Source organism: Nematolebias whitei, chromosome 1 (genome assembly GCF_014905685.2).
Source record: "Nematolebias whitei isolate Nwh7 chromosome 1, NemWhi1, whole genome shotgun sequence".
NCBI lineage: Eukaryota > Metazoa > Chordata > Actinopteri > Cyprinodontiformes > Rivulidae > Nematolebias > Nematolebias whitei.
The window spans coordinates 15,860,051-15,882,471 of NC_056498.1; the positions used below are offsets into that span (position 1 = coordinate 15,860,051).

The 22,421-nt window shown below is 40.0% G+C and overlaps 2 protein-coding genes across 2 annotated transcripts in view; both read left to right on the top strand.

The window, feature by feature from the left end:
* LOC119415308 (protein NDRG2-like) overlaps nt 1-14,704 on the top strand; it is a 23,932-nt gene extending 9,228 nt beyond the window's left edge. The window contains exons 6-16 of the mRNA XM_037682491.1: nt 642-702; nt 3,720-3,806; nt 4,051-4,107; nt 4,196-4,299; nt 4,374-4,412; nt 4,498-4,549; nt 5,467-5,514; nt 5,598-5,633; nt 5,814-5,865; nt 12,391-13,146; nt 14,631-14,704. Of these exons, the coding sequence (XP_037538419.1) occupies nt 642-702; nt 3,720-3,806; nt 4,051-4,107; nt 4,196-4,299; nt 4,374-4,412; nt 4,498-4,549; nt 5,467-5,514; nt 5,598-5,633; nt 5,814-5,865; nt 12,391-13,146; nt 14,631-14,704 (1,366 nt within the window). The remainder of the gene's footprint in view (nt 1-641; nt 703-3,719; nt 3,807-4,050; nt 4,108-4,195; nt 4,300-4,373; nt 4,413-4,497; nt 4,550-5,466; nt 5,515-5,597; nt 5,634-5,813; nt 5,866-12,390; nt 13,147-14,630) is intronic.
* A 2,244-nt stretch (nt 14,705-16,948) lies between these two features.
* LOC119415482 (protein translocase subunit SecA-like) lies at nt 16,949-20,515 on the top strand. Its single transcript, XM_037682627.1, has one exon. The coding sequence runs from the start codon at nt 16,949-16,951 to the stop codon at nt 20,513-20,515; it is 3,567 nt and encodes a 1,188-aa protein (XP_037538555.1).
* The last annotated feature ends 1,906 nt before the right edge of the window (nt 20,516-22,421 follow it).

The following is a 22,421-nucleotide window of genomic DNA, read 5'->3' on the forward strand; positions in this document are numbered from 1 at the left end:
ATAGATAGATAGATAGATAGATAGATAGATAGATAGATAGATAGATAAGTTGATTTATTTTAGTAATTCCATTCAAAAAGTGAAACTTGCATATTATAATCATTCATTACACACAGACTGATATATTTCAATTGTTTATTTTTTTAATGTTGATAATTATAACTGACGACTAATGAAAACCCCAAATTCAGTATCTCAGAAAATTAGTTGTTCAGTCTGTGGCACTGCTCAGGTGTTATGAGAGCCCAGGTTGTTCTGATAGTGGCCTTCAGCTCTTCTGAATTTTTGGGTCTGGCATATCGCATCTTCCTCTTCACAATACACCATAGATTTTCTATGTGGTTAAGGTCATGCCAGTTTGCTGGCCAGTTAAGAACAGGGATACCATGGTCCTTAAACCAGGTACTGGTAGCTTTGATACTGTGTGCAGGTGCCAAGTCCTGTTGGAAAATAAAATTGCATCTCCATAAAGTTGGTCAGCAGCAGGAAGTGCTCTAAAACTTCCTGGTAGATGACACATTAAAAACTTAAATTTTAGAAAAATCCATTTTGTTTCTGAGGTGCAAGGCAATAAAATAGAAAACATCCCAGTGGTAGGAACTGCATTTGACAAATTCTGTTGATTTGTGTCCGTTTGTCAGCTTCCGCTCTGTCATCGGAGTGGGCGTGGGAGCAGGAGCGTATGTCCTCTCCAAGTTCACAGTGAGTGACTTCTTCTTCTAAACTTGTCATTTTTAATTGTAATGGAATTTAAAAAAAAACAATTAAAATTGGTAGTTGTCAACATTTGATATTGTTTTAATCAAGCTGCTTCAGATTACTGTAGTGTGTCCTGGAACAAGAATGAAGATTATGTAAATCTCTAAAAATAATCACAGCTGAGAGCTTTTATCTTCTGACTGGCAGCTACCAAGGAAGTAGCTTCATCTGGCACTTGTGTTCTTGCATTATTTTTAACCATTTTTTGCATCAGTTATGAAGAATATACCACTGATACAGTTCAGTAGTCATGTTTCAAATAAACTATGTCCTACTTTAATGTTTAGGTTGATGACTGCAATTTAAAAATAATGTTATACATAATCATCAAATCAGACAAAGTTTGTACGACTGTAAAATTCAAATTTTAAGAAAACTGTTGTCCTTACAGTTAATTTGACTGTTACTTTATTGCAAACAGTTTGAATCCACGATTCATACACAAGCTTAGAAAAAAATGAAGTTTGTTTCATCACTGCTTTTTATATCTGTTCTTTAAATCCATTTCTGCACTTCAGGCTATAACATCTTCTGATAAAATTGAGACAAGGGAACTTTAAGGCTGGTAACAAGTTTATATAGACGCGATCAAGAGACTCTTACTTTTTCCACATGGGAGGTTCCACGTCTCTTGTCTCTCATGTCTCTTGAATCTCTTGTCCTCAAACAGAAGCCTGGGAACTGGAGGTTTTGTTCAGTAGCTCATTTCTCATCAGATGTCCTGGATCTCCTACATATCTTGTGACATTTTTAGCCCAGACAGCAATGGAGCCAACACGTCATTGTTTCAACCGTTACAGAGTCATGGTTTCTTGGATATTTCGGCACTGTGGTTTGCTCCTCTGATCTTCCATATCAAAATTGTAAACTTACCCACTGAGCCACCTCTCAGCTATCTGTCTGTCTGATGCCTCCTGGATGTGTTCCTCTGAAGGTTTTCTAGTTATGTCCTTCTGGAAACAGCCACTAACGCACTCCCAACATGCTGGAAGGATTATGCGTCCTCTCTAGCCTGGGAATACCTTGGGATCCCCAGTTGGTGCTGGAGAGTGTCACTGTGTACAGGGATGTGTGGGATTTCATCTTGAACCTGTCAACTGGACAGATAGAAGTAAAAATGATCACTGGAAGGATAAACAAGACATTACTTTGGTAAACCTTAGTGAAGCGCTACAGTATGGAGTTAACTGAAACTTCAAAGTTTACTGTGCAAGAACTGTGTTACTGTGTTAAACAAAACTTTGGACGTTCTTTGAAAAATTAGCAAAATAAATTTCCTTAGTGGCTGGTTTACATATGGAACCAGCCCCCAACCCTTCTCAATTTAGTTTCTGTGAGTCAGGCAGTGTGAGAAGTGTGACACAATTTATGAGCTCTTGGCAAGCTATGAAACCAAATTATGACTGATTAAAGACAAACAAGCAAAAAAAAAGCTGTGATTAAATTAGGATGTAGTTGAGACACGATCAAGACACTTTGTGCCTAAATTGTGACACATACATTTGCAAGCCATTCACAAGAATTTAACGTGAATATTGCAATTGTTCAGTCCCTATACAAGCAGTGCAAGAGTTTGGTTCACGTTGCTGGTAGTAAGTTCGGACCCTTCAGGGTGGGAGTTGGACTCTTCCAGGGCTGCCTGTTGTCACTGATTCTGTTCATAACTTTTTTGGACAGAATATCTCAGTGCAGTCAGGGGGCAGAGGGATTCCAGTTCGGTGGTCTCAGGATTCCATCTCTGCTCTTTGCAGATGATGTGGTCCTGTTGGCGTCATTGGGCCGTGATCTTCAGCTCTCACTGGAGCGGTTCGCAGCCGAGTGTGAAGCGGCTGGGATGAGAATCAGCACCTCCAAACCTGAGGCCATGGTCCTCAGTCGGAAAAGGGTGGATTGCTCTCTTCAGTTCAAGGGTGAGATTCTGTCTCAAGTGGAGGGGTTCAAGTATCTCGGTGTTTTGTTCACAAGTGAGGGACGAATGGAGCATGAGATTGACAGAAGGATTGATGCAGCGTCTGCAGTATTGCTGACTCTGTACTGGTCCGTTGTGGTGAAAAGGGAGCTGAGCTGTAAGGTGAAGCTTTCTGTTTACCGGTCGGTCTACGTTCCTACCCTCACTTATGATCACAACACTGGCTAGTGACCGAAAGAATGAGATCGTGGATACAAGCGGTTGAAAATATGTTCAACCGTTACGGAGTATGGTTGAAAATATATAAATGACAATAAAATTGACTTGAACCTGAACTTGAAATGAGTTTCCTCTGCAGGGTAGCTGGACTCTCCCTTAGAGATAGGGTGAGAAATTCAGTTATCCTGGAGAGACGCAGAGTAGAACCATAGCTCCTCCACATTGGGAGGACCCAGTTGAAGTTGTTCAGGCATCTAGTAAGGATACTCCCATGGCGCCTCCGTAGGGAGGCAGTTGGGCATGTCTGACTGGGAGGAGACCTCGGGGAAGACCCAGGACACGCTGGAGGGACTATGTGTCTTGGTTGCCCTGGGAACACCCTGGGGTCCTCCCAGAAGAGCTGGAAGACGTGGCTGTGGAAGAGATGTCTGGACCTCCCTGCTCAATCCACTGCCCCACGACTCGACTTTGGATAAGTGGAAGATATTAAATGGATGGATATTGCAATTTTTTTTTAGACACATAGGTTCACAAATTTGTCATAACTGCTTAATTCAGTGCGTTTCCTTACCAATTTGTGTTTCCAGCCAGTCTAATAAAAGTCACAGCTCAGTGAGATACAGGCTTTACTTCCTATTGGAGGAAACCGCAACATTACAAAATGATAAAAAACTTCACAGCTACTGGTTCAGCTTTTACTGAATGGGGCTGCATGCCTGAAATACAGGAATGGATTTGTTTAAATAATAGAATTAAGTGGACAGGACAGAAAATGAAATATCTCCGGTTCACACTATTTGTTTTCTCTTTACAACTACCCGTCTTATTTTAGCTCGCTAATCCAGATTCAGTGGAGGGTCTGGTTCTGATCAACATCGACACTAATGCTCGAGGATGGATGGACTGGGCTGCTCAGAAGGTTCGTCTGCTCATCGTCTTCAACTGACTGATAGTTGACCTGCTCAGAAACACGATACTCTGATGTGGTTAGCCCTGATGGGAGCTGTTCATCAGCTTAGGTTCAGCCTGGGATATGAAATTAGGTGACTTCATCCAGGCTCTGTTTCCTACAGAGCTATTGATGATGTGAAAGTTTAAAATAGATCATTTAGCACTGTATTAAATGAGGTGTTACTGATCGCTCTCCTTTTCCTCCTCTTTAGCTCAGTTCTGTGACTTCCACCTTCACAGAGCAGATTCTGTGTCACCTTTTCAGTCAGGTATAAATTAACAGTTTTGTTTTTTTATAGATTTGTTCTGGGTGATTCATTTTGTATTGACTGCTGATGCGCTTCACATCTCTAATAGGAGGAGCTGTCATCAAACACAGACATAGTTCAGTCTCACAGAGAGCGCATCTCGAAAGCCCCCAACCTGGCCAACATCGAGCTCTTTTGGAAGATGTACAACAGGTGCAACACCCCCACAGACATTAAACACAACAACTCACTGTCAAACAACTCACCTTTTCTTTCTGCTCCTGCAGCCGTAGGGACTTGAACCTTGACCGCAACTACACCTTCAAGTAATGACACCTTTTTTTTTTAAGACATAAATCTGTAAAACATGCCAATGGTATTCGTCTGACCTGCGTTATGTGTCCACCTCAGGTGTCCAGTGATGTTGGTGGTGGGGGATTTGGCTCCATACGAGGAAGCTGCTGTAAGGATCACAGCAAACTAGGGATCCACAATATTGGATTTTTGGCTGATATCTGATATGACGATATGTTAAAACTTATTTGGCCGATAACCGATACCGATATATTTTTAATATACTTTCCTTCATCAGAACATAGCCTTCTTATTTATTCTTATTTGCTACAAAAATTGTGTAACAACTGTAAAAGCTGGTGACAAATATTCAGTAACAGCCATATGATATGTATAGCACTTTGACTTGTATTAAATGAAAATTGTTAAATATTATTTATTAGCATTAGTCAGCTGTGATGCTGTCTCACTTGTGGAGGCTTGTTCCAGGTTCCTAGCTGCAGTGTGGGATCCTCTGCACTCTGTGCATGAAGGACAGACTTTTTAAGTTCAAAGTTTTTCTCTATCCATTTTGCTGTAAGACTAATCATGCTAACGGGGCTAACACTTGATGTCTGTGGTAAAACTCACTCAAGTGCTATCGGCTATTAGCTTCTCAATGACGTCGGAAATGGCGGTTTGTAACTCGGGTAAGGCTACGTCGGAAAAACATATCTGACTGGGGACGATGTAATAAGGCTCAACGTAGTCCAAAAATCTGTGGAATCCAATACCACTGACATTTTGACTTCTTCCTCTCCGCCGGGATCAGATCATTTAGGCGCGCGTGATGTCATCACGTTGTGCTAGCGCTGCAGGCATCCTCGTCAATGGGTTGTCATACAAAAACAGCACTTTTTATATCGGGGAGTTATTTTGATGGAATGGCCGATGTCCAATATTTAATTTAGCACTAATATCTACCGATACCATGCTGATAATATTGTGCACCGTACAGCAAGCACTTGTTTCGTCACTTGACACTTGTTTCGTCTGTTGGATGGACCCAGAGGTTTTTTATGCTTTTTTTAATTCTGTCACCATCAGGTGGAGTGTAACAGCAAACTGGACCCAACAACAACCTCATTCCTGAAGGTGAAGCGTCCTGTCCCTTTATTTGGCGTCTCTGTCTCATTCCATTGTTTTCTCTGTCGCTCATGTCTTCTGTCCCCTCACAGATGGCTGATGCTGGTGGTCTCCCTCAGCTGACCCAGGTAACAAAAACACATTACTCATGAGTAAAGTGGGACAGTGGCTATTTAAGATGAACGGTTTAAGACATTTATGAGAGAAAGCGAAGCAATTTGTTGTAATTTTTGGTACATTTATCACTCAGCTGGCTCTAGACTGAATGGAAAACTTGACCTGACTCTCTGTTCTTTATCTCTCTGCAGCCCGCTAAACTGACTGAGGCTTTCAAGTATTTCATCCAGGGCATGGGCTACAGTAAGTTCACACTGAAGTCTTCCACTTTTAAAGATAAAATTATGATCTCCGATGATAAACTTTACAAGAAGGGCACAGTTTGTGGATATAAGCGTTTCCAAATGTTCATTTTCAAGTGGGGTTTTTTAAGCTGTGGGAAGAGTAGTGAAACAGGAAATGTGACAAAAACAGAAGAACAAGGGTGCTCTTGTCTTGGGCACCCTGATGAATACTGTTCATCCTGAGTGGGTACCACTTATTTTCCTCCAAATCGAGGCTGGAATTTGACCCAAACTGTTCTCATCACCTGCCGTGTTTACTCTTGTCTTGACCATTAATTCAGTTCAGTTTATTTATAAAGCACCAAGTCACAACAGAAGTCATCTCAGGACAATGAACAGAAACATTCACGTACAGTATAAAAGCCATTTAGCGGAAGTTGTCTAAGGAAACATCAGATTGTGTTGAATCTTCACTTCATCACAGTCTCCCATCCTGAACAAGCACAAAGGCAACAGTGGAAAGGAAAAACTCCCTTTCAACAGGAAGAAACTTCCAGCAGAACCAGGCTCAGGACGAGCAGCCATCTGCTTTGACCAACTGGAGTTTGAGAGGAACAGGAAGGAGAAAAGGAACACAGGTCCAGGTGAACTTTCTATAGGAGGAAAGACAAAAAACATGTTAAGATAGAAATAATTACAAATACAAAGAGGTAGAGTAAGTAAAGACAGCAGCAGAGTGAAGAAATTAGGTCAGTTTGTCCTCCAGCAGTCTAAGCCTATAGCAACATAACTAAGGGACAGCTCAGGAAACCCAAGCCGACCCTAACTATAGGATTTATCAAAAAGGAAAGTCTTAAGCCCAGTCTTAAAACTGGACAATGTGCCAGTCTCACGGACAGAAACTGGAAGTTGGTTCCACAAGAGAGGAGCCTGATAACTGAAAGATCTGCCTCTCATTTTGCTTTTTGGAAACTCTAGGAACCACAAGTAAACCTGCAGTCTGAGAGCGAAGTGCTCTGTTAGGAAAATATGGAAAAATAAGATCTGTATTATAAGATGGAGCTAGGTTGTTGAGAACTTTGTAGGTTAGAAGAAAGATTTTGAATTCTATTCTGGATTTGACAGGGAGCCAATGGAGAGAAACTAAAACTGGAGAGATATGATCTCTCCCACTAAGTCCAGTTAAGACTCTGGCAGCAGCATTTAGGATCAACTGAAGACGTTTTAAAGTATTTGGACACCCAGATAATAAACCGTTGCAATAGTCCAGTCTAGACGTGACAAATGCATGGACTAGTTTTTCCTGCATCATTTTCAGATAAGATGTTTCTAATTTTAGTGATATTACGCAGGTGGAAGAAGGCTGTTCTAGTAACGTTTTTAATGTGGGGGACAAAAGACATGTCCTGATCAAAAATAAGACCAAGATTTTTAACATTAGAACTGGAGGACAGATTAATGCCATCTAAGGAGGGAGAAAGACTGAAAAATTCATTCCTAAGGTGCTCAGGTCCAAAAACTAAAACCTCAGTCTTGTCTGTGTTCAACAGGAGAAAATTAAGGGTCATCCAGGTTTTTATGTCTTTAAGACATGCTTGTAGTCTAAGTAGCTGATTGGATTCATTGGGTTTAATGGACAAATATAATTGTGTGTCATCAGCATAACAATGAAAATTTATCCCATGCTGTTTAATAATTTTACCTAACGGAAGCATATATAGAGTAAAGAGTATTGGTTCAAGCACTGAGCCCTGACGAACTCCATGACTAACTTTGGTGTATGAAGAAGATGTATTATTTACATTTACAAACTGGAATCTATCAGATAGATATGATTTAAACCATTTTAGAATTGTTCCTGTAATTCCAATATCATATTAAAGACTCTGTAGTAAAGTATTGTGATCAACTGTATCAAATGCAGCACTGAGGTCTAACAGGACCAGTATAGACACAAGTCCATTGTCTGAGACCATGAGAATATCATTAGTGACTTTTACTAGTGCTGTTTCTGTGCTATGATGAGCTCTAAACCCTGAAAAAAACTCTTCTAACAGATTATTTCTTTGTAGATTTTCACGCAACTGACCTGCAACTATATTCTCTAGAATTTTTGAGATGAAAGTTAGATTATATATAGATCTATAGTTGGCCAGAATTTCAGACTCAAGATCAGACTTCTTAAGTAAAGGTTTAATTACAGCAACCTTAAAGCGCTGTGGTACATAACCATCCATTAAAGACAAATTAAGTAGATCCAAAATGTGAACATTAATTAGTGGAAATACCTCTTTAAACAGTCTGGTTGGGATGGGATCTAGCAGACATGTGGATGGTTTGGATGAGGTTATTATTTTTTGACAATTCAGAGAGCTCAACAGGACAAAAACTGTCCAAACATAAATCAGGCTCTAGTGAAATTTTTAAAGTTGCCTCATTTGACAGGGGACTAGAAATAGTAGAAGGAAGGATGGTTTGAATTTTATCTCTAATTAAAATAATTTTATTTATAAAGAATCTCATGAAGTCATCACCACTTGTAGGGATACATGGTTCAACAGAAATGGGACTTTTAATTAGTCTAGCAATAGTACTAAACAGAATCCTAGGGTTATTTTTATTCTCCTCTATTAAAGATGAGTAATATAAAGTTCTAGCTTTACGGAGAGCTTTTTTAAATGTTAGCAGACTATCTTTCCAAGTTAAATAAAATTCTTCAACATTAGTAGAGCACCATTTTCTCTCTTGGTTTCTAGATGCCTGCTTTAAATAACTCAGAATTTAACCAAGGAGCCAGTTTCCTCTGATTGATTACTTTCTTTTTCAGTGGAGCAATTTTATCAAGTGAAGTTTGCGTTGAAGTTGTAAGATGATCAACTAGATGATCTAAGTCTCTGTTCTCTGATGCATTACTCTGCAAGACAGAGGAAAACATTGATGGAAGAGATTGTTTAAATTTGGTTACAGCATTTTCTGATAAGCACCTGCTGAGATGAAATTTACTCTCAGTGACTGTGTAGTCATTTAATGTAAACTCAAAGGTTATTAAAAAATGGTCGGACAGAATAGGATTTTGAGGAACTATAACCAAGTCCTTAATCTCTATACCATAGGTCAGAACTAAATCAAGAGTGTGATGATAAGAATGAGTAGATGTGTGGATGTTTTGGGTAAAACCAAATGAGTCTATTAAATTATTAAAGGCTATGCTTAAGCTATCACTCTCAACATCCACATGAATATTGAAATCACCCATTATGATGATTTTATCAGTATTTAATAATAAGTCAGTTAATAATTCTGAGAATTCAGACAAAAACTGAGAGTAAGCACCTGGTGGACGATATACAGTATAACAACTAGTAAAAGTGGCTTTTCTGATTCCCATTTTGGATGAGAAAGACTGAGAGACAGCAATTCAAAAGCATCATAACTAATAACTGGTTTGGCATTAATCAATAAACCTGACTGAAAAATAGAAGCTACTCCTCCACCTCGGCCAGTTGTTCTAGGAACATAAAAATTAAAACAATTAACAAGAGTGGATTAATTTATACTAACAAAATCCTCCTGTTGTAGCCAAGTTTCTGTCAGACATAATAAATCAATATGATGATCAGTTATCAGTTCATTAACTAACAGGGATTTAGAGGAAAGAGATCTGATGTTCAATAATCCACATTTAATGATTTTATGCATATTTATTTATATTTTATTTATATTTTAGCATATTTTAAAGCTGTATCCAATCATATTTCAGACAGCAGATGTTGCTATGATCAAATTAATCTGCCTCAAGTCCTTCAGAATCATAAGTAAAGGCCCTGGTAGCTTCAAATAAATGGCAATAATACTGTTGGTTTTAACTAATTGGTGAGAAACAAACCTGCTATAAATTGTGTAGGCATTAACATCTCTGGTTGTGTGTTTACAGGTATATTATACTCTTTGTTATGTTGTCGGTTTTTTTAATGCATGTTTAGATTATTCCCCTGTGTTTCCAGTGCCACCAGTACTCTTCCCTCAGCCATGCTCCTGCTCTCACAACTGGTCCTAATTTTCATATCAGCTTACACAATAGGTTTGTACAAGATTTGCTCCTGGTGTGATGATCTGTATGCTTCTAATGGGTTTGGTTTCTGTTGTATTTGCTGGCCTATCAGCATTATTATTATTATTAATATTATTATTAAATTATTTTGTTTATCAAGTCTTTGAGTGGGTCTACAATATTGGTTCTACTTTACCACAAAACATGACACTGTTTTGTCATGTTGATGGTAAGTTTTTGATGTATGGGTGTGTTCTTGTGTCAGACTGAACAGAAAGTAAAACTGGCAGGTCAGAGATTTATGAAACTAATAAAACACAAAACTGAAAAACTTGCAGATCTTGATTCAGAAAGATCTTTACTTTTCATTCAACCTTTATTTAGACAGGTTAATTCCAATGAGCCTCAAGGACTCATTTATAAGAGAGACCTGATTTCAACAAAGAATGATGACAACAATGGATAACAGCGACAATAATAGACATTTATAAAAAGGCATACAGATTTTTTTTTTTTTTTTACAAATAAGATCGCAAAAAAGTAACAAAAACAGCTAGATTATATGGCGAATGTAGAAAACTAAAAACAGGAACATGTCTACATTGGTCCTTGCCAGGAGTCCAACAGATTCTTAAAGCCACTTAGAGAGGTCAAGGTCAAGAGCTTCAGATCTTTTTGCAAGATATTCCAGGAAACAGGAGTGGAGTAGGAGAAGGCACTTTTGCCTAGCTCAGTCCTCACTGAGGGAACACTGCAGGTAATAATGTCCTGAGAGCGCACGCTGTAGCTGCACTCATGCAGAGACATGTAGGAGGAGATGTATGAAGGCAGCAGATCAAGAAGTGATTTAAAGATGAAAATGTACCAGTGAGAGAGTCTGCGTGAAGTTAATGATGTCCAGTTAACCAGTGAATACAGGGTGCAGTGGTGGGTATGATAATCACAGCCAGTTATGAATCTTAGTGCACCATGATGGACAGCATCCAACATCTGCAGGGTTCTTGTAGGAGCGTTCATGTAAATAATGTCACCGTAATCAATGGAGGGAAGGAAGGTCACAGATACAAGGTGTTTCCTAGCATTCAGGGTTAGACAGGATTTGCTTCTGAAAAAGAAACCCAGTTTAACTTTCAGTTTCTTTACCAAGTTTTCCACATGGAGCTTAAAAGAAAGATGCGAGTCGACCAAGATACCCAAATATTTATAGGAATCAACAAACTCAATGGAGACACCATTTGAAGATAAAATCGGAGGAAGAACTGCTGGGACCGACTTCCTGTTTGAAAAAAAAAGCATCCCTTTGGTTTTATCAGCATTTAAGATCAGTTTGAGGTGGAACAAATCAGACTGGATGATGTCAAATGTGGATTGCAAAAGCTGGAAAACCTTAGCAACAGTTTTAGCTCGACAATAAACAACTGTGTCATCAGCGTAGAAATGTATGGATGCATTAGGGATGTTTTCACCTACATTACCTATGTAGATTGTAAAGAGGGTGGGTCCTAAGACTGAGCCTTGTGGTACACCATTGTTGCGGGTTAAATAACTGGAGGAATTACCATTATGTTGAATACATTGTCTCCGACCTGAAAGATAGTTAGAGAACCAAACAATGGTGTGTTCTGAGAAACCAATTTCTGAGAGTTTATGACACAAGATGTTATGATCCACAGTGTCAAAAGCTTTAGACAGGTCTAAGAAAAGTGCAGCACAATAATCCTTAGCATCCAGTGCTTCAACAACGTCATTAAGAACCTTCAGTGAAGCAGTCGTGCTGTGTTGTTTCCTGAAACCAGATTGATGTGGAGGTAAGATGTTAAATGAGTCCAGGTAATTTTTGATTTGAGAGTTTATCAGTTTTTCTAGAACCTTGGCTAAAATGCAGAGTTTAGAGATTGGTCGATAGTTGTTCAGTGAGGTGGGGTCTCCTCCCTTCAGCAAAGGATGAACAAAGGCTGTTTTCCAAGCGTCTGGGATGGCGTTTTGGCTTATGGACAGGTTAAAGATGTGGGACACAGGAACTGCAATACTTAAGACAAGAAGGGAAATTAACACTAGGTAATAATACAAGACTTGGCCAGAAGAAAGAAGAAAATTGATTTTGCTCAAGAAAATTACAGAAATAATGTGAAGGAAACTAGTACAGCTTGTACAACACAGTTAATTAACAATTCTGTCTTATAAAATATGGTGGAGACCCTGTGGCAGCATCAATGTTCACTATTTGCTCAAAGTGAGGATGAACATATTTCAGAAGGTTTGAGGAAACATTTTTAAACAAGCTCCACAGAATAAACTGCTGTCATGACATGTTTGGGTTTCACTGGGTGAACATGTGATTAGCTTTTGTCTTCACTCAGCGTGACTCTTTTTTCTTTTTTCTCTCTTCTTTTCCGGACGAGCTTAACACCTTCTATGCCTGATTTGATGCAAACAACACCACACATGCCACCAGAACACATGTAGACAGTGAGGATGCCACCCTCTGCTTAGACACTGTTACTGTGAGACGGGCGTTCAAGAAGGTAAACCCTCAAAAGTCAGCAGGGCCTGATAGTATCCCAGGACAGGTGCTGAGAGTGTGCACTGACCAACTCACCAAGGTTTTTACCAACATCTTTAACCTATCTCTGAGCCAGTGTATTGTGTCCACCATCTTCAAGACCTCAACAGTTGTCCCCATCCCAAAGACCTCTGCAGCATCCTGCCTTAATGACTTTCAGCCCCTTGCACTCACATCTGTCGTCATGAAATGCTTTGAGCAAATTTTCAAAAGTCACATCTGTGCCTCCCTCCCTGACACCCTGGACCCCCTACAGTTCACATACAGAGCAAACAAGTCTACAGATGATGCCATTGCTTTAGAAGTTCACACCTCCCTCAGCCATCTGGAGAAGGATAACACCCATGTGAGAATGCTCTTCATTGACTACAGCTCAGCATTCAACACCATAATCCCATCCAAACTGGTCTCCAAGCTCACCAAATTTGGCCTGGAGAAGTCCATCTGCTGCTGGATACTGAACTTCTTCACCAACAGACCACAGGCAGTGAGAATTGACTGTCATATCTCCTCCAAACTAGTCCTCAGCACCAGTACACCTCAGGGCTGTGTCCTCAGTCCACTCCTGTACTCACTATTTACAAATGACTGTACCACCAAGCACAGCTCTAACATCATCCTCAAGTATGCTGATGACACCACCATCCCGGGCCTCGTCACTAACAACAACGATGCCAACAGACGAGGTGAAATCACTGACCAGCTGGTGTCAGGAAAATAACCTCTCTAACTTTCAGCAAAACAAAGGAGATGTGGTAGCTCGGTGGTCTGCCAAGTCTTCGTGCGACTTAGTTCGCTGTGGCGACCCTTAACGCAGGGAGCAGCCGAAAGAAGAAGAAGATATGAGTGTGTGTGTGTGTGTGTGCGTGTGCGTGTGTGTCTGTGAGTGTGTGTCTGTATAATATATATCATGTGCATCTAAGCTTATACTACTACCTTGAAATACTTGTTCAAATTCATCCTGCTGCACCATTATATTCTACCATGTTGTTGCTCAAAATCTCACTTTAGGACATTGTAAATATTTTAATTAATTACTTTTTCACTTTTTTGTACCTTTTTGGTGTACCCTTAGTGCATGCTTTTTTGTACTTTTTTGTTGGTTTGTACTTTGAGTTTTTTAGCAGAGTCAAATCGGTTCTTCTCATCTTAAGCATTTCATTGTACTGTTAACCCTGTGTTAACTTTGCATATGACAAATAAACACATCTTGAACTTGAACTTGACTCTGCACTGCTGAGAAACTGTTAAGGTGTCAAGAAAACAAAAGAGAAACAAAGTTGAATCTGCTGATTCTTGTCTGGGACATTTATCTGTGGTTTATCTGTTGGCAGTGCATAGTGGCATATTTGCCAAACAACCTACGCAAAATTAAAAAAAAACTTTTTATTTGTCGTGTGAACCAGTTTTGCTGTGATAACGCAGAACAGAAAGTAGTGGAATGCTGAGGTATGAGGGTTAACTCCCTAATAGCGTTGGTCAGGGATGACATTACGAATACTGTGGGTAAACCCCAAAGTCATGGAAGTCAGGCAAATAGGGCAGACTGCAGGCATAATGACCACCTCCAGTGCTTTTGTCCATGTCATCCTAAACCAGGGCTGTTCAGCTAAACTGCTCAGGGGGCCACAGTTACTGAAAGCCAACAGCTCAGGGTCCGGATATCCAGCAATGTGTCATTTGTCAATAAATGAAGAATTGTTTTACTTTTTGTATTTGTATATTTTGCTGCATTTAATCGTTCATGCATCAAAGTTCATGCTCAATAATCCAGCTAAAAAAATCCGACAAATTTAAGTCAGGTCCATTGGATGTTTTCTTTTTTTGTAGAAACGTTTCGTCCTTCATCCAAAGGACTTCATCAATCCGAGGAACCACAACGAACTGAGTCCCATAAGTGGCTTAGTCGCACAGTGGACCAACCAGTTTAATGGTGACAAGATGGTTTCTGGAGTCTGCCCTCTCCCCTGTTGACTCCTCTGAGTCAGCCATAGCCAACGTGGTTCAAAACCCAGCTAATAAATAAATTAATTAATAAATTAAACAAAGAAAACGTCCAGTGCCCTTGACTTAATTTTGTTGGATTTTCTACATGGATTATTGAGCATGAACTTTGCTGTTTTGAACCAGGGGTTGGAGTTAGGTTGCTGTTTTGAACTCCATCATCTAGGGGAGGGGACCCTGTGGCAGATCCAGAACTTACTGAAGGACTTGTTTATCCTCTCTGGCCTGGGAATACCTTAGGATCAATCTGCCATAGTTTGTGTGTTTTCTGCTGTTTATTTAGTTTTGTGTTTATCCATCCATCTGGCCATCTGTCCGTCCATCCGTCCATCCTTTATCTTTCACTTGCTCCAAAGTTGGATAGCTGGGGCAGCAGCTTGAGCAGGGGGGCCTAAACATCTCTTTCCACAGCCACCTCTTCCAACTCTTCTGGGAGGACTCCTAGGGGTTCCCAGGACAACCGAGAGACATAGTCTCTCCTGCGTGTCCTGGGTCTTCCCCGAGGTCTCCTCCCAGTCAGACATGCCCAAAGCACCTCCTTAGGGAGACGCCCACAGAGCATCCTTATCAGATGCTGGAACCACCTCAACTGGCTCCTCTCAATGTGGAGGAGCAGCAGTTCTACTCTAAGACTCTTCCAGATAACTAAACTTCTCACCCTATCTCTAAGGGAGAGTCCAGCTACCCTGCAGAGGAAACTCATTTTAACCGCCTGTATGCATGATCTTGTTCTTTCCGTTACTACCCAGAGTTTGTGACCATAGGTGATGGTAGGAATGTAGTCCAACTGGTAAACAGAGAGCTTTGTCTTACAGCTCAGCTCCCACTTCACCACAACAGACCGGCACACAGTCTGAAATACTGCAGACGCTGCACCAATCCTTCTGTCAATCTCACGCTCCATTCTTCCCTCACTCATGAACAAAACCAAGATATACTTGAACTCCTCCACTTGGGGCAGAACCTCACCCTAAACCCAAAGAAAGCAATCCACCATTTCTGACTGAGGACCATGGCCTCAGATTTGGAGGTGCTGATTTTCATCCCAGCTACAAACCTCTCCAGTGAGAGCTGAAGATCACGGCACGATGACGCCAATAGGACCATATCATTCGCAAATAGCAGAGAAAGAAACCTGACGCTTCTGAACCAAACTCCATCCACCCTCTGGCTGCACTGAGAACACATTTACATAAAAGTTATGAACAGAATCGGTGACAATGGACAGCTCTGTTGTAGTCCAACTCCCATCTTGAAGTGTTCCAACTTACTGCTGGCAATGCAAACCAAACTCTCACACTGCTTGTATAGGGACTGAACAGCCAGTCACAACAGGCCCCCAATCCTATACTTACCGAGCACCCCCCACAGTGTACCTCAAGCAACACGTTTGAACACCCAGACAGTTTTTCATTGTTTTTCACTGTCCTGGCTACCAGCCTGATGTCTCGGTCCCTGTTATGCTTCCTGGTATTTTGAAAGTATTGCTGCGATTCCAACCTTTTGCATTATGTATTTAAACAAATAAGTTTATTTTACTTAAGCGTTTTTTGTCCACCTGCTTCTGAGTCCATTCTCAACACCATCTGTGATACGATCAGAAGATGCTGGTGACCACCAGGGATATTACAGCTATTTCCATTTTTTCATCTTAAAGTTGTTTTTAAGAACTACTGCAAAGCAACATTTTGATAAATATAGCCCATATATGTGTCAGTTTAAATTTTGAAATGGTGTATTATCTATTCTATTATGTATGATGGTGTCCCTGTAGTGTTTACACTGTAGTAAAAGAGAAAAGCAGAAATAGAACCCCCATACCCAAATCAAACAAACAATAAAAAAAACTTGACCTCGAAAATGGTCGATTTTGTGAACAATACCAAATAGATAATGAATTCCGCTGAATAACTGTCATTACATGCATTATGTTTGCATGCTTCTCATGGTGATCAGAAATAAAACTTTTCTTACGAATGAGTAAAACTGTTTGTAAAGCATTTGTTGACATCTGGAAGTACAATAAGTCAGTACATTTTACATTAAATTATGTCAAGCTGTGGAAACTCCCTTGAGGTGGTACTGTGATGCAGCTGACAAAAGTGAAACAAATTTTACTGCCAAAGGCAACATAGAAACATGTAAACCATTTCACCAATTGCAGATCATCTGTGGTATTATCTTAGGAAACACATCGCCCGTTGTCTTTTCCATCCCAATAACAAGTGAGTATTCCACCTCTTTTATTATTCACATTACAGCAGTAACAAAGATGCCTATGCAGAAATATGTGGGTGGCATAGGTTAATTCAATTTATGTTTAAATTTTAGAGTAAAATTACAATGTTCCATAAACTGAGGATTTCTGTTAACCTGGTTTGACCAATGAGCTATTAGTTACTGAAAATCATATAGAAACTGTTTAAAACGGTTTTAAAACCACTTTTTCTTTTCTGTTTCAAACAGATTTGATCTTTTGCAAAAATGGATGAAACTAACCCAGGTCCCAAAGTCCATACTTTTTTACCTTTTCACATGGTTCACCGAAATGAGAAAATTATCCTGAATAAACTACAAGGACTGGTCAGAAATATTAAATGGAGTCCCAGCGATGTCTCAGACTTGTTTGATGCTCTACTAAATCGATTTGAGTCATTTGCCAATGAAAGATCTGATCTTATTCCATGGATGGTTCAAATGTTGCACTGCATCGAAGTTAACTGCATTAGTTCCACTTGGAGATCTAAATCAGAAAACACACTTATCGAACTGGTCAGAGAAACTAGAATGAAAGATGAAAATCTCAAGAAACTTCTGGCAGATGACGCAGACAAGACATTGACACAGATTATTGGGGAAATTCGAAGTGAAAAGTTAAACCAAGTAAATGATGAGCTGTTAAAGGAGGTGAGAGACATCGTCTCCTCTGTTGATCAAGAGCTGACGTCGAAAGGTAATGGACAACAACTGAGTGGCTTGAAAAAAGATTTACTAAAACTCTGTCAAACAGCAGAAAAAACTCATTTCAGGCCACGACTGACACAGATGGTGAGCTGGTGTCTCATGGCTCTTTCCAACACAGGGCGGTTGATCCAGGTTGGTACTGGAGAAGGGAAGTCCTGCATTGTGGCAATGTTTGCTGCCTATAGAGCGATGAAAGGTGACAAAGTTGATATTATGTCAAGCTCATCGGTTTTAGCAGAGAGAGACATGGAAGACTGGGAGGAATTTTATGCTACTTTGAATATCAGTGTGGACTGCAACGTGAACAAACAAGACGAAGACCTAAAAAAGTGCTATAAGAGTCAAGTTGTTTATGGTACTGTGGAACAGTTTGCTGGAGACTGGCTTCGACAACACTTTCATAGGATGGATATATTCAGTCAGAGGACATTCCAGTGTGCAATTCTGGATGAAGTGGACTCGTTGATGTTAGACAAAGGTCATAATACTGTCTATTTAAGCAGTGACATGCCTGCTCTGCAGCATCTCAACCCTCTCTTGGCATTCATATGGGCCACTTCAAATCAGTACAACAAGATAGGTGCTAACAAATATGTTGGACAAAAATACCTCTTTCCTCAAGTTGTACTGAAACACATAAAAGAAAAGGGCATCGAAGAGTACGCAATACTTCAAATAGCTGAGGACACTGGTGTTTTGTCCAAAGGCTCAGTCCAGGAAATACAAAGAGACCCAAAACGTTTAATGGAGAAAACTGCAAGTGTTGCAACTGACAAGCTGGTTGACTTCTTAAGAACAATAGAGAAGAGATTCCCATCCTGCCAGTTTGCTTTATACACAAATAGAAATGGAGTTTTAGAAAAGCTGAACAGAAAGTCTCAAGAAGAATGTGAGCAAAAACCAGTGTCTCTTCTTTTGGACGGTGGTTTCTGTCAATACATGTATCATGATAAAGACAGTGTGTTGAGAGCTGCAAAAGAAGAAATTAAACATGCTTTGCATTTCACACCATGTGAACTGAAAAAGACTGGAGACTGCTGCTATGTCCCAGGCTTTCTCTATGATTTGGTCAAATCTAAACTACAAGTTTGGATTGAAAATGCATTTCTTGCCCAAAGTATGGAGGATGAACATGAGTATATCCAGGAGCAGCATAGAATAGTACCAGTGGACTACAGCTGCACTGGTGTTGTTGAAAACTTTATGGAATGGAGTGATGGTCTTCAGCAGTTTCTGGAAATGAAACATCAGTCAAAGATGAGTGATATGACAGCCATCACTAACTACATGTCAAACGTTGGCCTGCTTCAACTGTATAAAAGTCAGATCTATGGAATGTCAGGGACTCTTGGTCAACAACCAGAGATTGAGACTTTACAGAAGATATACACAAATATCCAAACCTGTCAGATACCATCATTCAAGCGCAGAAAACTCTTTGAGGTTGAAGGAGCGGTTGTGATCGATGAAATGACATGGATAAAGAATATTTGTGATGCTGTTGTTGAACAAATACAGGAGACATCTTACAGGGGTGCAAGAGCTGTGCTGATCATCTGTGAGACCATAAAGTTGGCAAAAGTTCTTCACCAAGCTCTTGAAATTAAGGTCCCTAACAAAACTCTTTACATTAACAACAACATGGACAACAGTGCAATCGTTACCAACAAACTGGGAGCAGGAGAGGTCATTATAGCCACAAACCTTGCTGGTCGTGGAACAGATCTTCAGGTTTCTGACTCAGTAAAAACAGCTGGTGGTTTGTTTGTTGTGCAAACTTTCCTTCCCAAGGACGCTCGTGTGGAGGCTCAGGCCTTTGGTCGTGCAGCGAGACAAGGATCTCCAGGATCTGCTCAACTCATTGTTTGTTCTCAACATCTGCGAGATGCAGAGCCACTCCAGTTGTTGGTTTTAACAAGGAAATTTTTATCTTTAATGGAAAATATGTTAGATGATTCATCATCCTTTCAAGATCTATTTGTAATGAAACTGAGGTTGTATCAGAAAAGTTTCACCAACAAACAACGTAAAGAGATTTCTTCTTTACTTTCACATATATTGACAGAGGAATCCACGTCAGATATAATGCTGGCTAAAAAGATCAGAGATGAATCAGAGGCTGGAAGACTGTCTAGATATGTGGATCACCACATCCCAAACATAAAAAAGAAGGAGGAGCTTTTCAATCAGTATCTGGAGATACTGAACCATCTGTACAAAAGCAATAGCAACAAGCCGGCAGCATCAGATGTGTCTGCACTCAATGAATTTTGGGGAATATGGCTGCTCACAAAGTTCAATGAAGAAGAGTCGATCACTACGTTGAAAAACAGTCTTAATGAAGACCTAAGCAAAGCCATTCAAAAGCTCAGGCTGAGAGAACCCCCCTTACCAAACTTGCACCATTACACTTTATTTGGCAATGAGCTACGAGAAAAAGGAATGCTTTCAGAAAGTATCAACATGTACACTAAAGCCATAGATGATGACCCATGTTGGGCAGCAATTGCATATTACAATCGTGCATTTGCAAATTTAACGCAGCTCAACAAACTTTTTGACCCTGAGTGCATTAATGAAATTCTTAAGGATTTGCAAAAATCACTCAAATCTGTGGAATTCTACTGTGACCAACTTGACATCACCTATAGATGCATCGCACAGCAAAACTCGGGCTCCAACAGAAACTCGACTACCAGATTTTATAAACACATCAAGGTCAGACGCATAGTTCAGGTGGCTTTCAAAGCCAATATATTTGAAGCAATACAGAAGGTAGACAGAGCAAAAGACTTAGGCTGTCCTGTTAGATTTCAAAAGAAACAAGTGTACTTTCTTTTTCCACCAGAACATTTTATGCCCTTGCCAGTCCTCTTCATGGAATTAGAGAGAGAGATTTATTCCAGAGGCCCTCAGATGATCCATAATCTTGTCAGCCACCCTTCCTTTGACACATTCATTGAACTCGTGCATCTTGAATCAATGGGCCTCATTCATATTTATGCCCAAGATACATTGATTTCTCTTGGCTTTTTCTCTAAAAGCTTACACAAAGCATTTCTTGGCTTTTTGAAACAGATCTACTGATCAAACAGAAAGCCTGCAATTCAAGCACAAAGGATGCAAATTGAAGAAACAGTATGGATTTAAATGATTCTACCTTTCTGTGGCTTTAAACGTACATATGCTATAGTAATGCAACCTCTAACTATTTTCTCTTTGAAGCCTTGTTTTTTTTTCCCCAAAATAGAACTATTTCTGGTTTGAGAAGTGAAAGTTAGGCCAGCACGGTGGCGCAACTGGTAGAGCAACTCTCAGCGAGCAGGTCTCCGGTTCAAATCCCGGTCCGGAGGCCGTTCTGGGTGGAGTTTACATGTTCTCTCTGTGCATGGGTGGCTTTTCCCTGGGTACTTGGTTTCCTCCCACAGACCAAAAACACGTAGGTGAGTGAGAGTGAATGGTTGTTTGTCTCATTTGTCTATGCGTCCCTGTGATGGACTTGCGACCTGTCCAGGGTGTACCCCGCCCCTCGCACAGTGATTGCTGGACATGGGCACCGGCGACCCCCCTGATTCAAAATGGAAGAAGCGGGTAAAAGATAATGGATGGATGGATGTTTACATAGTTTGTCATCATTCCATGGCAAAAGTATGTAGGTTTTTGGTGGTACAAAGTTTTGTCTTGGGCGGCACGGTAGTGCAGTTGTCAGAGCTGCCGCCTCTCAGTGAGAAGGTCACCCCAATTCAAATTCCAGCCGGGGGCCTTTCTGGATGGAGTTTGCATGTCCTCTCTGTGCATGTATGGGTTTTTCCTGGTACTCCAGTTTCCTCCCACAGACCAAAAACATGCATGTTAGTCTGATTGGTAATTCTAAATTGGCTTTAGGTGTGAGTGAGAGAGTGAATGGTTGTTTGTCTCGTTTGTCTCTATGTATCCCTGTGATGGACTGGAGACCTGTCCTGTCCCCCCGCCTCTCACACAGTGATAGCTGGATAAGAGCACCAGTGACCCCCATGACCCGAAAGGTAGAAGCAAGTAAAGATAATGGATGGATGGATGGATGGATGGATGGATGGATGGATGGAAGTTTTGTCTGAAGTATTCTTCTAATTGTGTTTGACCCCTGAAAAACCATTTCAAAATATTTATGCCTCATCCTGTACTAAATATCACTTTTTAGCTTTGCATTAAGGACACTTGAATAAAAATGTATCTATCAATGTAACATACATAAACTCAGAAAAAAATTGCAATAATTTGCAAACTAACTACATGCCATTAATTTGTCAGTCAGATGGACCCCATTATCTTAAATACTTGCAGCTGACTTACATAATAGAGACTGAAAAACTAAACCAACATGGAGATTTATGCAAATATCAAGAAATAAAATGTGAGAGATGAAAATGCAGATTTAACACAACTAATATTGTTATTGCAGTATAGTAGTCCCTAGCTACTTTGCGGTTTGTTTATCGTGGACTCGCTCTATCGTGGTTTTTCAAAGTAAGAGTGGACATGACACATGGATGAGCCGCACGATCAGCATGGAATTTTTATTTAAAATAAATTATTTTAAATGATTTAGCACCTGCTGCTCCTTTGTGCAGCCCACACTGCAGGATAAACTTCCTGCTGCAGCTGATCAGCTGATCAGCGTGCAGAGCAGAGAAGTGGGTGTGGCCAGGAGCACTTGCAGGTGGCAAAGAGCAGAGGAGGCAGGGAGAGGGAAATCATGACATACAGTGCTCCTTTAGAGCGTTTAGAGTTTAGAAACATTGTTTTGAATATTGCAAGTGTGGGAAGGGTTTAAAACGCTTTATATATACTATATATATACTATATTATATGTATATATATATGACTATATTATATGTATATATATATATATATATATGTATATATATATATAGATATATATACATACATATATATATATATATATACATATATATACACATATATATATATATATATATACATATATATACAC

Excerpts from the sequence above, each read along its gene's own strand:
- LOC119415482 (XM_037682627.1), top strand. The coding sequence starts at position 16,949 with ATGGATGAAACTAACCCAGGTCCCAAAGTCCATACTTTTTTACCTTTT.